This window comes from Ciconia boyciana, chromosome 6 (genome assembly GCF_034638445.1).
Source record: "Ciconia boyciana chromosome 6, ASM3463844v1, whole genome shotgun sequence".
NCBI classification, from domain to species: domain Eukaryota; kingdom Metazoa; phylum Chordata; class Aves; order Ciconiiformes; family Ciconiidae; genus Ciconia; species Ciconia boyciana.
Genome location: NC_132939.1, coordinates 42,704,133 through 42,720,547, shown reverse-complemented (window position 1 = coordinate 42,720,547; position 16,415 = coordinate 42,704,133). Strand labels below are relative to the sequence as shown.

The 16,415-nt window shown below is 41.3% G+C and overlaps 1 protein-coding gene across 6 annotated transcripts in view; it reads right to left on the bottom strand.

Moving 5' to 3' along the window:
* Positions 1 to 10,428: 10,428 nt before the first annotated feature.
* Positions 10,429 to 16,415, bottom strand: part of NPAS3 (neuronal PAS domain protein 3) — a 625,969-nt gene continuing 619,982 nt past the window's right edge. For 4 of the 6 annotated variants that reach the window (XM_072865785.1, XM_072865787.1, XM_072865790.1 and 1 more), the window contains 2 exons: positions 14,802 to 14,917; positions 10,429 to 12,181 (listed from right to left, as the gene is read on the bottom strand). In XM_072865785.1, the coding sequence (XP_072721886.1) occupies positions 10,872 to 12,181; positions 14,802 to 14,917 (1,426 nt within the window). In that variant the 3' untranslated portion in view covers positions 10,429 to 10,871. The remainder of the gene's footprint in view (positions 12,182 to 14,801; positions 14,918 to 16,415) is intronic. The other 2 variants (XM_072865786.1, XM_072865788.1) reach the window with 1 other exon arrangement.

Genomic DNA, 16,415 nt, shown 5'->3' with positions numbered 1-16,415 from the left:
CTACTGTTTTTGCAAGTTATTTTTCTGAGCATGTCTGTACTGGCTGTTACAGGGTCAAGGCCTTGAAAGCAAGCCAAACTGATTTGGGGGCCTCTTTCCTTTGTTTCAGTGGATGTTTGCCAGAATATCCAAGTCCTGCAGCAGCACTGACTGGGTTGAACTCTCCCAGAACAACATCTCTACCACAATACATGGACTACTGCATTTCTGATTTGAAGGTGCAAGGGAAGCAACCGTGTATATATAGTATATGAGCAATAAGCCTCCACAGGGTGTAGGTTAGAAGGCTCTCTGTGTGCCCCTTGGGTGTGCTATGAGGCAGGAGGCCAAAGGTTAGTTTCCCAAGGGATGTCTCTGACCTCCTCTGGATCTCAGTGTGCTTGATGCATATGTTGTCAAACAAGCTCAAGACAGATTGTTGGGATCATTTCTTTTTTTCCCGCCAAAACTAAAAAGACCTCAATTATGCTTACAACATTGAGGGAGATATTTCCAGTCACAGTCGTAGAAAAGCTAGCAGAATATACCTAATTTATACCAAAACTGCTGCCAAGATTCACTGCTGAGAGCCTCTTTCCTCACCCTGCTTGTGCAGGCTGCCATCTTCATACCCCAGCAAGCAAGCAAGGGGATGTGGTGCGTGATTCACTGTGCTGGTTTTGGCTGGGATAGAGTTAATTTTCTTTATAGTAGCTAGTATGGGCCTATGTTTCGGATTTGTGCTGGAAACAGCGTTGATAACACACTGATGTTTTAGTTGTTGTTAAGTAATGTTTGCACTAGTAAAGGACATTTCAGCTTCCCATGCTCTGCCAGGTGCACAAGAAGCTGGGAGGGGGCACAGCCAAGATAGTTGATCCAAACTGGCCAAAGGGCTATTCCATAGCATGTGACTTCATGCTCGGTATATAAAGCTAGGGAAGAAGAAGAAGGGGGGGACATTTGGAGTGATGGCGTTTGTCTTCCCAAGTCACTGTTATCCATGATGGAGCCCTGCTTTCCTGGAGATGGCTGAACACCTGCCTGCCCATGGGAAGGAGTGAATGAATTCCTTGCTTTGCTTTGCTTGTGTGCGCAGCTTTTGCTTTGCCTATTAAACTGTCTTTATCTCAACCCACGAGTTTTCTCACTTTTACTCTTCCAATTCTCTCTCCCATCCCACTGGCGGGGAGCAAGCGAGCGGCTCTGTGATCCTTAGTTGCCGGCTGGAGTTAAACCACAACATTCACTCAGCTGTACCTTGCAGTCCCTGAGCCCACTGCTAGCTATTGTTAATCTCCATGGAAAAAATTGCTTCTCTGGCAACTGTCAGTAGTGACACGTACTCAGAGCAGGCACATGCTTCAGGGGAAGCAAGATGCCAAATGTCTTAGTGGGATATTGGGAAAATTGTTGCAGCTGACGTAGCACCCATGCCCTCCAGCACCCTGGCCAAGGCAAGGGAGTCTCTTGGTATTCTTTGGCTGTGCTTGTACAAGAAGAAAATGCCCATGCTACCTTTTGATATGCACCTTAGGTAATGCAGGTAGAGCTCTTTTTGGAAGGTGTGGGACAACATTCTGTTGAAAATGAGGTTTTTGCAATGCTTTTGTGATTTTGACTTCATCACAGATGACTAAAAGCAGAACCCAGTTCTCTCCTCATCCTCAGTGATCACATTCACTTCTGCAACAGAAACATGCTAAGCAAATGCAGATAAAAGCTTTTGTTTTCTCCGGAAGAGCTCTGGTTGCCACCCTGGGGAGGGAACTGACCACTAATAAGTTATTGGCAAACCGTCAGACCTGGTACTGGTAACTTCAGTGTATCAGTGATTCCCTTCTCTCATCTCCACATGAAGCAACCTTAGGTTGCATTTATATAGCAATCCCCCTTTGAGTCTGTGTCCTGATTTAATATCAATCTAATATAGATTGGTTAGAGATAGTCAGCATGGATTTACAAAAGGGAGGTCATGCTTAACAATCTTGATTCATTTCTCTGAGGAAGTGACAATGAGAGTGGACAGGGGTGAAGAAGGAGACATAATTTACTTGGACTTGAAAAGGCTCTCAATACAGTGCCACATAACAGATTAATTTATAAGGTTAGCAAGTATGGGACTGATGGTAAAATACTCGATTGATATAAAATTGGCTTGGTAACAAGGGCCAGGGAGTGGCAGTAATGGTTATAGATCATGCTGGGGAAGTGCTATGCACCCAGGGGTGTATGTTTGAAGACATTGTGAAGCTAAAAAACATGGGCAAAGTGAAAAACAAAGGTGGTGGAAAAAAGAGGAAAAATGATGCCATACAGAAAATGTGAAGGCATGAGGCTACAGCCTCATGGGAAGTGAATAATCACATCAATGTGCAATTGGAAATTTCAGGTAACCCTCAGTGAAGAAAATTATCTAGGAACTGAAGGGGGCCAAGCCAGGCCCCTCAGCTACAGGTCTTGCGGCAGAGGTGAAAGTATACAGAGCAGCAAGGACCTTTCCTTTTAAGGGGGAAAGGTGGCAAAAATCAGAGCTTGTTCAAAGTGCCGATGAGCAATAAGTGGGAGGCATGTTCTCAGAAACCGATCTTACCCTGTGCTGGTTTTGGCTGGGGTAGAGTCAGTTTTCTTCACAGTAGCTAGTATGGGGCTATGTTTTGGATTTGTGCTGAAAACAGTGGTGATAACACAGAGATGTTTTCGTTACTGCTGAGCAGTGCTTACACACAGTCAAGGCCTCTTCTGCCTCTCACCCCACCCCACCAGCGAGGAGGCTGGGGGTGCACAAGGAGCTGGGAGGGGACACAGCTGGGACAGCTGACCCCAGCTCACCACAGGGATATTCCACACCATACGATGTCATGTTCAGCATATAAAGCTGGGGATAGAAGGAGGAAGGGGGGGGCATTTGGAAGTGATGGCATTTGTCTTCCCAAGTAACCATTATGCGTGATGGAGCCCTGCTTTCCTGGAGATGGCTGAACACCTGCCTACCCATGGGAAGGAGTGAATGAATTCCTTGTTTTGCTTTGCTTCCATGCGTGGCTTTTGCTTTACCTATTAAACTGTCTTTATCTCAACCCATGAGTTTTGTCACTTTTACTCTTCTGATTCTCTCCCCCATCCCACTGGAGGGGAGTGAGAGAGCGGCTGGGTGGGGTTTAGTTGCCGGCTGGGGTTAAACCACGACACCTGCAAAGTCTAAGATTCCTAGGTCCTTGCTACGGGGATGAATCACAGCATTTAGGGTGTGTTTTCAGCCCAAAGCAAATCTCTGGAGAATCCTTGTTCTTTCAATTTGCTATAATCTAAGGAGACTGGACTTCCTGAGCTGAAATCAGCTTTTGTCACTACCCTGCAAGACGCTATCTTACATGCTGCAATAAAGCAGAGAACTGGCTAGAAGAAAGAAAGGACATTTTGACTGAGGTACAGGAGAGGCCACAAAGGATGCTAAGAGACCTCAGAGATTCACAGTACTGAACAGAAATTAGAAACTGGTTTCAGTGAATACTAACCTCTTTACAATGTGCTGAACTTCCCAATATCTTGGATGATACTCCAAGGGGCTGGGAAGGCTGTACTGATGATGCTGGTGCTGCCATCAGGGTTTGCACTGCTGGTAGTTCAAGAAAATACAAGCATCAATGTCCAGCAGAGTTTGCACCTCAGAGCCCTTTGCTTTATTATTAAAGACCCAGGCAGCCAAGCCCACTCCCACAGAGAGTGCATGAGAAAGCAGAGTCTTCCCAGTCCTACCTGTGCCTTAGCCTCACTCCCCACCCGCTTAAAAGGCGGGAGTCTCTGGAAGGATCAGACCATGCAGATTGGGAAGACTGGGAAAGATTTTTTAGTTAAACAAAATAGAGCTGCTCTCTTAGTGTGTGAGTGGTCTGGTACAGGATTAGAAAGGAAACTTGATGCACTGTAGCAATTAGCCAGATCCATTTGTCTGTGGTTCATGCTATAGGCTCTGCTTTGTTATTTGCTTATGAGTATTGGCTCAAAACTTTGGTCCTGTTCCTGAAGCCATTAAAGTCATTAGTCAAGCTCTCATTGATTTGAGCAGGACAAAGACTTGACCCTTTGTGGCTGTTCAGAGGACACAGATAAACTTTTAAATCAGTCAAGGGTGTAGACTCATTCTGCTGGGGTCATATGGTTAATACATCCTGTTCCTGTCATTTCCGCTATAAATCTGTGAATGCTTTTAAAACAAGAGGAAAAACTGATTCCCTTCCTTTTGCAAGCAAATATTACATTCCCTTTTATTACAAACAAGACAGAGGTCCTTTTTCTCAGGAAAACTTGTAATGGGAAAGGTAATCTCAATACTTGCCATGTCTCTAGAGTCATTGAAAGGTACTTTGAGGCAAAGTACTGGGCAATAAAGTCCTCTATCTGCAAAGCAATGCAAACCTTCTCCCACTGACTTCCCATAAGCCTTTATTGCGTCCTGATTATCTTTTTGCCTGGGCATGAAGTCGGTACTCATTGTACTGTTGGTGTCTATTAAAAGACCCCTTATTTTCTGCATTGCATCTAGTCTACACAATTCCTACGAGATGGGAAAGACTTTTAACTTCCTACAAATGTAAGCAAACTCATAATGATTGACTTCATTTGCATGGCTTTAGACCTGAGTCACTAAGCTCTCTGGTTTTACTTCTAGAGTGGGATACTTCTAGAAATGTGATTATTTATATGAAATAATTCTGAACTACGCTGGGTTTTTGTTTTGCCGAAAGACCCACCTCACGGTGATTATGGAAATGAAAGCTGTTCTTCCATGCTCTCCTGCTGAACTTATGATTCTGAACAAAACTACAGTGGAGAATACCCATCCTGATTTGGGTCAATTAAAAGCAGAACTCTGCATCCTTGGCTTGTCTTGAGTCCTATTGCTTTCAGAAAGATCCTGTTTGATTTAGTGAAAGAAAGTCTTGATGTGATTGGATATGTTTTATGAAAATTGGATCTTGAGTGCTATTTGGAAATTTCAAAGCTATTAGAGGAATCACTGCAGTGTTATTTCAGCCAGTAAAATATACCTGTTCATAAACTATATAAACACTACTTACCCTGAAAGAGAGAATAACAGCTTCTAGTACTCACTCCTTCTGATAAAAAGATGAAGGAATAGGTGGAAGAGGGGAAGAAAGGACCTTTATTATGCATATATACATAGGTACTACCCTGCCCAGTCTGAAAGTCCACTGGCTTTCAGAGGTAGCAGCTCTGTGTGTCTGTGCGCATGCATGTGCATGTTTTATAAATGGTTTGATCTTACCTGAGCATCTGTGGCTCTCATGACATCCCATTTGTTCACATTTCTGTAGGCTCCTCAGCAAACTCGCTGGATAGATGACAGTTCATTAAATTAGTTGACAATACGCATCCAGCCTTTCCACCCTCCTCCCCCACCCCTAAAATGAAAATAAAGAAATTACAATGGCAAGAAGGAAAAATACTATGCAAATACCTCTGAAAGCACTGACACATTTAAAGTAATGCAGTTCCTAGAATCATAACAATAAATGTGCTGTCAGGGGCATCACAGTTACTCCAGTGACATGACCACCTTGCAATAGCACCAGTGCAAGCTGTCAGAGCTAGTTATCTAAGTAGCCCTGAAACATTTTTCTATCACTGTAACTTTTCAGAGTCATGATGCCTCAAAAGAGCCCTTTTCCCCTTGCAACTCTTCAGGTGGCTTTTAGATACCTGCATATATCACCTGGCAAAACAAGTGGTTCAGGAGCAAACTTTCCCGAGACTGCAGTTACTGAGATCAGTTGTTTTAGGACATGTTCTTTGGTGAAATGACAAGGTTTGCCCAACTTCCTGCATGACAACCAGTTTTTCCTCCAAATATTATAAAAATAGCAACTAGACCAACCCCAAATAACCCTTTTCAAAGGATTCAACCCTTTCAAGCAGTTGTTTTTGTTTCTTAAAATTGCTACAAATAATAATTTACAAAACCCATTCCCCAGAGCTATATCGATGCAACAGCATCACTATAAAAAAACCAAACCCACAAACCAGCCTTTCCATCATTTCCTTTAATGGACAAACTTTCTTGTTCAACTAGAAGTCTTAGAGCAGTCTATTCACTTTGACCATCAAATCTGTGCTCTAATGCAATGTATAGGCAGTATGGCTGAGGTTTAAAAAGCCTTTATAAGAGCTCAGAAATGCCCCCCTCAAGCCCCTTCCTTCTTGGGATTAGTGGCTTTAGTTAATATTGGTTAACACTTATTTGGAACAGGCATGTTATTCTTCCATTAAGCTTTATTCTAGTCATTCTTCCAATCTCCATTCAAATTCCGTTTTTCTCCTGGTTGGCATCCGTACCCTTAGCTACCTCATAAACAAGATGCATTGCCAACTGGAACATGTGAGGAGAGCTGAAAGCAGCACCGCTAACCTCTGCTCCTTTCTACCCCCTGCAAGTTGGAGCCATATCAAACTCAGTGCTTGGAGCCTGGGAAGTGGGAATCCTGAACTGCTTGGAAACTCAAAGAGCCAGACTTCAGGCTACTAAGTCATTAGGCTGGCTCACCGAGCTATAACTGCATACATTTTTTGTGTTTTTTTTTGTTTTATCAGCCCAGCAAGCCAGATTCACATGCTCTTACTTCAGCCGAGTATATCTTTTGCTTTAAAAAGATGTGCTGAAAACTGTGCAACTGATTAGGCCCTTTTACTCAGCATTAATTAGGCAATCAAAATCTGATCCAGAATGACTAGCCCAATAGTTTTAATCTCTAAGTGGACATACAGAGGAGAAAAGATTTGGGCACTCCAAGCTACTTACAGATTTTGGCTATGGGCAGCACTGTCTTGATTTTACATGCCCAAAATTTGTGTTCTTAGAGATTGCATACTCAGCAATAATAAAATAAAATATGAAATCTGGAAATCTTTGTCGCAGGCGGGGGACGCAGCGTAAAGAGAGCCAATGAATGAAGGAGAAAAGCAGAGACCGCGTGAGCAGTACGTGCGAAGGCTCCCACTCCCCATCGCTGCCGCGACCCAGCCCCTCCTCGCGCGTGCAGCAGCCACCGCCACAGCCGGCTCGCAGCGATGGGTACCTGGGGAGGCATCTCCTGTAGCATCACTTCTCCCTGCTTTTCCACAGCAGAGACCAAACACACTTGCTCTGGGCCTTTTTTCAGAACTTATGCAGGCGTAATTGCCGGTGGCTGTTCCTTTTTTAGGGTCAACCACTGAGTGTGGATGTCTGCGTAATAAAAACTGTATTTGAGGGGTTTTTTCCCTTCAGTTGTGAGGTCAAGGCTTTTTGCCTTGTCTTTTCTACGCTGGTAAATGTTTCTGTCCTCAGTTTCTAAGGCAGAAAGTCTAGCCACACGACACCAACAACTTACATGTTGCCAGTCTGGGGAAAGAAAGTACACATTTAAAAGAATCAGCAGCCTAGGTAGGATATAATGTGACTGAAGAGTTTCACTGTAACATTGTAGAGTACAAAAATGAAAATATAAAGTGCATTTTAAATGATTAATGTACAAAAGCTGACCTCTTCCAGTGTGCATTAATCAAGAAAAAATGCACACTTTCTATAGTGGTTAATGTTGCAGGTCCATTATTCAGCTTTGATAATGTGCATAAAAATGCTCAATATGACAATGAGTTGGGGTAGCTGAGAATTTAGGATGGTGGCAAGTTTGTTGTAGTATTTGGATTAGCATTCTTAACCTACATCTTGACAGCTTCTTTTCTTCATTTCACAAGCGTTAATAAAATCTAGCTTTATCCTCTTTGATTTTTGGTTATTTTTTCTTGTTTTTTTGTTATTTTTTTTTAAACAAAACAATTAAAAAATACCTGCTCAAACAAATACTACCAGCATTCATTAGTCAGGATGGTTATATGTAAAAGAAATGATGCCAGATAGTAACAAATCCAAGAGAAGTTTATTATGAAAATGGCACCTGCGGGATGAAAAAAAATTAAGTTACATAAAGACAACCATGTATGACATGTATGAGAATCTACAAAAGTATAAAAAGAACCCTGTTGTAAATGAAGTATGTACATTTCTGATTTGCAGCATTATCAATGGTCAATGAAAAAAATGTTTCAAATAAGCCAGGCACTCAAGAAGTTAGATTCGGTTAGCTTAACACAAAATAAATGTACCATAGCTGTCACTTTTTAACATTTTAATTTTTTTTATATTGTAGAGTTGGTAACACTGCTAAGATTTATACGAACAGAATCCCTTTCCCCATTATTCAGCTACTTGGCACCAGTCTCCTCATAAAAGATTTCATATATTTGTACAAGAAATAGTTAAAAACACAGACACAGTCTTCACAGGTAATGAAGTTTTTTTTTCATTTTGTAATTTTAAACACTATGGATTTAGACAGCAGCTGTGATTATCTGTTAGTTTAAATCACCAGAAATCATTTTGACACAACACAGAAACATTTATAAAAAAAAAAAACAAAACAACAACAGCTGTCTAGCTGTTCTTTGTAGCGGATAGGTGCACTCCTTTGATTGTTCCATAGCTAGAGTAGAGCTTCCGAAATTAAACTTCGAATTTCCCAATCAGCTTTCTCGCCCTTTTTAGACCTACTTAAATCCTTCCAATGGAACCTTTAAAAGCTCATCAATTAAATTTGTGGCGTCCAATTCCTTTTTCGCTATTACTCCGCTGTGGCTTGGACCTGCTTCTCAAATTCAAAGCTACTGCAGGCACTGACTTGACGCAGTGAGTGATCAAAAATTCAAAGGACAGCTGAGTTAATATATTAGCATTGCACACATAAGCAAATATATATGACAATTCTAAGCTCAGTTTCCTTTTTAAACAATGCTGGTTGACCTTTGAAAGCATTTCCTATCTCACTGGTAATTGCTCTACGTATTACTCCGCCAGCCTACCTGGGAGAAAACCAAAGAAATGCACCCTCTGCTTACAGTTCGAGCACAAGGGACTCTGGGAATGTTAACAACTGAGGCTATATGGCGTCAATTTGCTTAATATATCTGAGCATTACTCTGTAGTGCATTGTGGGGCACACTGGAAGAGTAAGTCATACCCAGAACTCCTCTGTGGGAAAAATGGCTCCATTAACCTTGAGCTAGTTAAGAGTCTTTTATCTCTGAGAGTGAAGAAGAGAGAACGAGAGAGCGAGAGAAAGAGAGAGGGGAGAGGCGTGGAGAGGAGGGGAGAGAGGAAGGGGGAGAGAGAGGTTTGAGAATACACAACAGCAAAGCAACAGCAGAAATTAAAAGGTATACAGACAGTGGAAGCAGCATAAGGTGACATTACAGAGGAAGGCCACCACACAAAAACCACTAACCCCCAAGAATCACTGGTTCACTAGGACTGCAGGAATGGGACTTTACCACTCCGGACTAGAGATAAAGCACAGAGAAGACAAAGGACAAAACAACTACATTAGCTTAGTATATACTGCATATAGTAACACACATTGAAACTGCAATGGGACTGACAGCCAAGGACACTTACACATTGTACACATTACAGTTCTCACATCTGTTATTAGATGCCTTAACAAACAGCTGCCAAAGATGGAGTGGAAGAAGAATTTATATTTGACAGTCATTTGGAGTGTTTGACACTACACTGTGATTTCTGGCAACAAAGACAAAATAGGAGATTTCTTTTCTTTTACTTCATGTGCAGTTTTCAGTTGTAGTTATCTATTTCAAGCTTATTAACCCATTCTTTAGTTTTAAAACATATTGGTTTCAACACTAGAAATAAGGAAAAACAACAAAAAATACCCAAATCAAAGAACAAAAAGAAATTTACAACCTTCCCTCTATAATATTAAATGAAAAACAAAACAAAACATGTTAAATAGTTCTTCCGTTTTTTTTTTACTCCGAAGTGTTATTTGACGTTGTAAAATTAGCCTCAGTTACACTGAGAAAAAAATAAAGCAAAACAATATGCACCTAAGAAACTGCTCCTCGAGTCAATTAAATTGAATTTTTTGTTTTTAAGCACTTTTTGAAAAAGGCTTCCTGACCCATTTAAATTTGATGTGAGGCTATGCTTGTTAGTTTGGAGGTAAAAAATTTTAAGTCCTGCAGCAAATGTTAATGAGGGCTTTTGTCTTAACTAACCAAGGAGACTGCAGCACCCGACTATAAACCAGTACGGAACACATTCTTTCCAAAAAACCCAGCCCACAAGCTGCATATTGTATGAAGACATTACAGATTAATAAATGATAGCACCATGGTTTTAGAAATTAAGTTAAAGTTTCAGTAATTAACATTTAGTCCAACTTTTTAACATTCTAGTCACAGGCCAGAAATTAACTTTTTAAGAACCCAAATTATTTTATGTGCAAGTAAGAAAATCTTAACCATAAAAAGAGAATTAAACTCTGCATAAAATTCTAAAATACTATCCCCTATTTTTAAAGGAATTAGGAACAAAAACCCCTTTTCATTTGACTTAGTCAAACAGGGCACATTGTTTATGCTTTTCTCTTTTAATCTTGATCATATCAAGATCATTTTGAAGTAAAACCAATGGTTGTCACTTTAAAATCTCTTTACCACAACACTGAGTATTCTATGGCAGAGGCATACACATATTAAAGGCATCTTAATAAAGATGCAAAGGAAAAAACACACATCTTAGAAGAAGACAAAATGGCAGGCAACTGGTACTTCGACTCTCTGAAGGCAAAAATAAAAAAATATCTTTACATTAAAGAATAAGTCAAGTTAAAGAGAAAGGGAATGAAATGGGGACCATCATATTGAGAGAATAAGCTGACCTGCTCAAATTCAAAGTGCTAGAATTAAAGGTCTAAATTAAAACATAGTCTATGCCTCAGAGTATAACACTGAACACAGTATGTGGTCATATTTCAATCCTCTTTCCGTTCCAGAGTCTGTGTAGTGTGAATGCCATTGCTGTACACAGGAAATGGAAGAGTGGAAAAAAGTCCTTCGGCAGTTGTGAACACATTCCCTGCAGGCATTTGGGTCAGACTGGCCCCGCTCACAGCACTTCCAAAGGGTCCCGACATATTGAGTCGGTGAACGTGGTGGTAGAGCATTTCCATCGGTGTTTTAGGATCCAGCCCAAAGCTGGGGCTGTTAACATCAACAAAGTTAACAGCATGGGTGTTGGGGAGGAGGTTGCCCTGCATAGCTAAAGTAACTTCAGCTGGAGCATACCGAATAGTGCCAGTGGTGTAGACCCTCTGAGCAGCAGTGCTGGTCGCAGCAAGGGTTCCCGTTACCCTGTGAACCAAAGGAAGCACCACATTGCCTGCTTGTAACCTCTGAAGGGCTTCCAGATCCCCAGTGTACAACAAAGAGTTGGAAGTTGTGGGACCTCCTGGATGTTTGTCCCGTGGAGATGCTGAAAGCGGGGGTGACAAAGGGTCAGAGGACACAGGAGCCAAGGCCGAGTTGGATGAGGTGCTGAACTGAGTTTTACGGCTGGCAGTATTTTCAGTCCCTGGCGGGGTGAGAACGGAGTCTGGAATGGAGACATGTAAACTACTGCTGGCTTGGGGGGAAGGGAAGTGCTCGGAGCTGGGGGGCTTGGTCATACTGTAGGGTGATTCATTCCTTGAGATTTCCCTGTTGGGTGGGTAATTCCAAATACTGCTATCATTATCAAAATTGATAGGTTCTGAGATTTCTGTTTTAATTTTGAGCACTGAGGCACTGTTTGGCGACGAGAGCAGCTGGGGCTGGTCCACCAAAGCTGAGTCAAGTCCATTTGGACTTGAGGTGCTTGACAGCCTTCTCCGGGTCATGCTGCCTCCCTTTTGCTTTTTTCTCCTCTTCTTCCTCTTTTGATGTTTGCTGGAAGACTGGGCATTTACTTCCCCTGCACTGTCTGAGTCCTTGGCACTGTCTGAGGTCAGTGATTCACAGTTCTGCAACCGCAAGTCTGACTCACTCTCAACATAGCGCTCCACCTTGATCTGCATAGAGCCAAGAGTGCCAAAACTGTCCTCAGGGGCCTTTTGATTCTCGAAGTCAGAGTTTTCAAAGCTGTCATCACTATCCCTGCTGTCCTGGTTGCTGGAGCTGTTCCCATCATCATTACAGTTCATTTCATTATCCGACTGATTTCCTGACTTTTTCCTGTCGGATTCAGGGTCTTCACTGTTTTCTGACTGGTTTCCTTTCTCATCCGACTTTGAGTTCTCATTGTCCTCTGGAGCAAAAGGAAAGTGAAACAAACCATCAGCAACAGGAACATAATATTATAACCCAAGTCCAGATTTCTACCTACCAATGAGATTTGGTTGATGTAAACTTTTTTGGCTAAAGGCATTCTCTTCTGTAGAGCCACAATTTTTTAGCAACGTTGTGTTGGGAGAGTTTTGATCACCATGAATCTCAGTGAACAATCCCATTATGACCATTACGTTCTGGTGATCGTTATTTCACATCCGTGTTCTCCTACAGTGGGCAGGCATCCAGGTGTAGCACCATTTACTAATGAAGATTCTAGTCCTCTCATCTCATTTTCCTCTCACCGTTGCCACTTTCAAAGTGGCATAGTGTCTCTGACTTCAGTGGAATTACTGCTGATTTCCTCCCATGTAAGAAAAGCAGGTTGTGCATGTATAAATCTGAACGAATAAACCAGTTATAACAGTTTTGTTATGTTGCTAGACTGTCTTCTCATATTCCCTTGAAGGGCAACAAATAAAAAAATAAAAACAACAGAAAAAAAAGTTTGGGCAGTGAATTAAATTTTTGATTGATCCAAATCATCTAAGGGCCATTGAAAATAGCCCAGCTACAGCACTGAGAAGCTGTCACTCTTCTTGCCTGAATTCATTTAGTTGTGTTTTAGATTTTTACCTAATTCTAATACGGATGTGATAAACACTCTAGCCCACTGGACTCAGACAGCCAAAGCAGCTTTGAGAATGAATACTCTCCATTATCATATTATGTTTGAAAGGGTCATGAAAGGCTTCAGGAGACCTTGTCTTTTACAGACCAGCCAGAAATCTTTTGTTGGGAAATAAAAGATGTTTTTTCACTCATCAGAGCCAAGTACTACCCTTTTCAATATACTCGTTTTAAGGGGAGAGGGGAAGGGCCAGTTTTCCTCTGAAGATTGGTTACTCCTGGAGTCATGTCAATACCAGTTTCCCAGAAGTGCTGGAGAAGGTGGGCTTGACAGGGAAGCTGCCTGAGGATTCAGGACAATGCACTTCACAAGTCACACAGTGGGACTCTTGCTTGACTCACCAGCAGCAGAGAGACCCTCCCTTTTGAAAAATAAAACCCACAGAAGCAAAGTAACAGCCACAAACCCCTAAATTTCATCCAGCTTTTTGTTCCACCTAGGGCTGAATTTCTCCTACAATTTTTTTTCTTTTTTTGAAGATTCCTTCTTTTAAGGCCATGGTTTCTAGCTGGTCAAGAGCGGGCTTAAGGTGAGGTAGTCTAAAGCTGCACAAAATTTGCCTGGGATTTTATCAGGGCTTGAACTGAACTTGTTGGTTTCATCCAAGATGCTGTTCCAATTCCAGGTCCTTTGGCATTTCTATTTAATTCTTTTGTAAGAAACAACCCCCTGCCTCTGCTCTCTTCCAAGACTCCCAGATATCTCCTTCTGAGATGTACACATCTGTGCACCTTTGAAGAATGCTCTCTTGCTCTGCATCAGCCTTAGGAGTCATGAATGCACATGCACTTCTCACCTGGAGAAACTTACAGCGCACATGGGAAATGCAAACTGTTCTCTACATGTGTGTAATTTGGCTATTTAGGAACAAGACAGCATAAAGGAAGCACTGGGAATGAGTGAAGAGATTCCCAATGATGGTAGGCAACAAGCTTGTATGGGTGCCTAATGTTGACTTAAAAGATCAAACCAAGCTGTCAAAGGAGAACAAATAGAGGCAAAAGATGAAAGAGAACAGCCATATCATATAATGCCTGATCCTCTTCTTGCTTTTGCTTGATTTATGTCACTGTGATCCATTTTCTCCAGATTTTTTTGGTTGTTATCACAGATATGAGAGAAAAATCAGATATATGTATCACATACTAGAGCAGAGTAACATCCTTAGTTCTTGGGCCACAGGAAACCATGCTCCTTTCAAAGCCAGATGATCTGTACCTGTGCCTAGGTAACCACTTTTAAAACCAATGGGGAATGTGTGAACCATCTGTGCACTGGACCATCTGTAGGACTAATTTACACATTGAGTTTGACAAGTACATTCAGCTTTTAAAAAACAGCTGAAGTCCCAGACTTAAAGAGCTTAGAAACAAGTGCTTGAAGCCATACCTTCTAATAAAATATAATTATTTTAACCCAAGAAAACCCTCAAATTTTGCAATCTTCACTGCCCCCTAGCGAGACTCTTCAAAAATGTATTTATACAGGAAAAAGGGTCATAAAGATTGACAGTAGAGACTTCTCTTCAGAACGTATGCCTACTCTGGAAAGAGAAGAACTAGAATTATATTCAACAGTTACAATCCCAGGTCCTCTGCACAAGGCACAATACCTGTTCATGAAGCTTAGCTGGGAAATCAAATATTTAGTTCAGTGCAATGTAGGCAAGGATGCATGCACAGAGTGAAGAGAAATACTGAGGAAATGGAGATACTGTGAAAATGCTGAGGTCATTAAAAGATTTTGCTAGTGTTTTTCAATTTAATTTTACAGGGGGTTTTTTTGTTTGTTTGGGGTTTTTTTGTTATAATGGAACAATCCTTGAGAAGTAAAAGCAACTGGAAAGCCAAGCACGTGGCTCTCATGATATGAACCTTTTGTGGGTGTAAAGGCACACCATGTGTGTTACCTGAGTTGTCCTTTGAGTCTGATTCAGAGTCAGAGGTCTCCGAGGATTCTGAGGTTTTCTCTGGCAGATGAGGAAGTTGTGCAATATCCATTGGAGTGTCCTTGTACTCTGGGTTACTGAAGAGGAGACAGCAAATATAAACACAATTGGATGATTTGCAGTTTCATGGTTTTTCCCTCTTTTCATATCAAAGTTCAGGAACAAAGAACATAAATAGGAAGAATAGCAGAGTAAACACAGAAACATACATTTTTGGCTCCTCAGAGCTTCACAGCAGGTATTTTATGAAGGTTTATTTTAACACTGCTGTCAAATACTTATATTGACCAGGTACTAAAACTCATTTGATTCTAGTGAAGTTTTAGAGCTATCAAAGCATTCTTACTGAAGTGGGACACCATGGCTTGTGTGATATCTAACAGTAAAGCTACACTGTGTAATCATCCAACAACGAAATATCTCGATTTCGATCCCATTACTCTGCCTGGAAGGACAGAAAGGGTGTTTTAACTTTTCCAATCTGTTTCTCTCCCACCGGCAATGTCTCTTAGAGTTATCTCTGTAACAATGTTCTCTATCAACCTTGCCCAAGCCCTTTCAATACCTGTTTTTCTCAACGTTCCTGTTTTCCACACTTTAATCAAGCAGACCGTACATAAAGTTAGTAATAAGGTGCCCAGTTAGGGCTAGAGAAAATGACCACTGCTCAAAAGAATTTGTCCAAAAATAGATAAAAAAGGTTATATATTTTTTAACACTGCACACATGCATTCACATCTCCAAGAAACCAAAAGCAACCACTCTAACTATATGACAGATGCACATGTGCATGTTAAGATGCATATGTTAGGGATAAAGAACTGTCAACACACCCATTATAATCATATCTTCATCTGCTCATGTGGTGCTCACCTGTGACTTGTTAGCAATGAACATGACTGCAATGTAAAAAAGCTACACTACCAGAGAAACTGGAAAAAAAACCCCTATGCTTTTTCTTGGTTTGTACCTTTTAAAATGTGTTCCTTTCCCAAATCTGAGGAAAGGCAGGGGAACAGACACAGCTAGACATAAGTGGCATAGGAATGTTGAAAATAAACAAAGTCTTTAATCATTTTTGAATAGGTGAGCATTTCTATGCAGTTCAAATTCCAGCCCGGTGATGGAGCAGAAAATCCGCAGTCCTGCGTAGAACAATATGAGGCAGCACTGGGGGTGACTGACACACTATCACAATGACAGTGTGCCCATATTCAGCCTATTACAGTGTACTGTGAAAATTCAGAGTTCACACAGTTCACATTGAAATGCCATTCTTACAATTATCATCTTTATGGTTTTGTCCTGACAAAGTGACTTTATTCTGTTGCATCCCAGGGCAGTCCCCAAATTTGCCCCCTCCAAGCAAAAGATGTTTGAGGGCTTTCACACTGTGAATAACAAGTTGTTAGAACAAGAACAGCATTAATCCTCCCTGTCACTATAATTAGTCTATCCTTTTACAGACAGCTGAATCATACTTTCTAATGCATGGAAATGTATACAGACCAGTACTCCTGCTAAGAGTAGACCTAATTATGCCTTGATCTGTCATTAAAATATTATTTGGACATT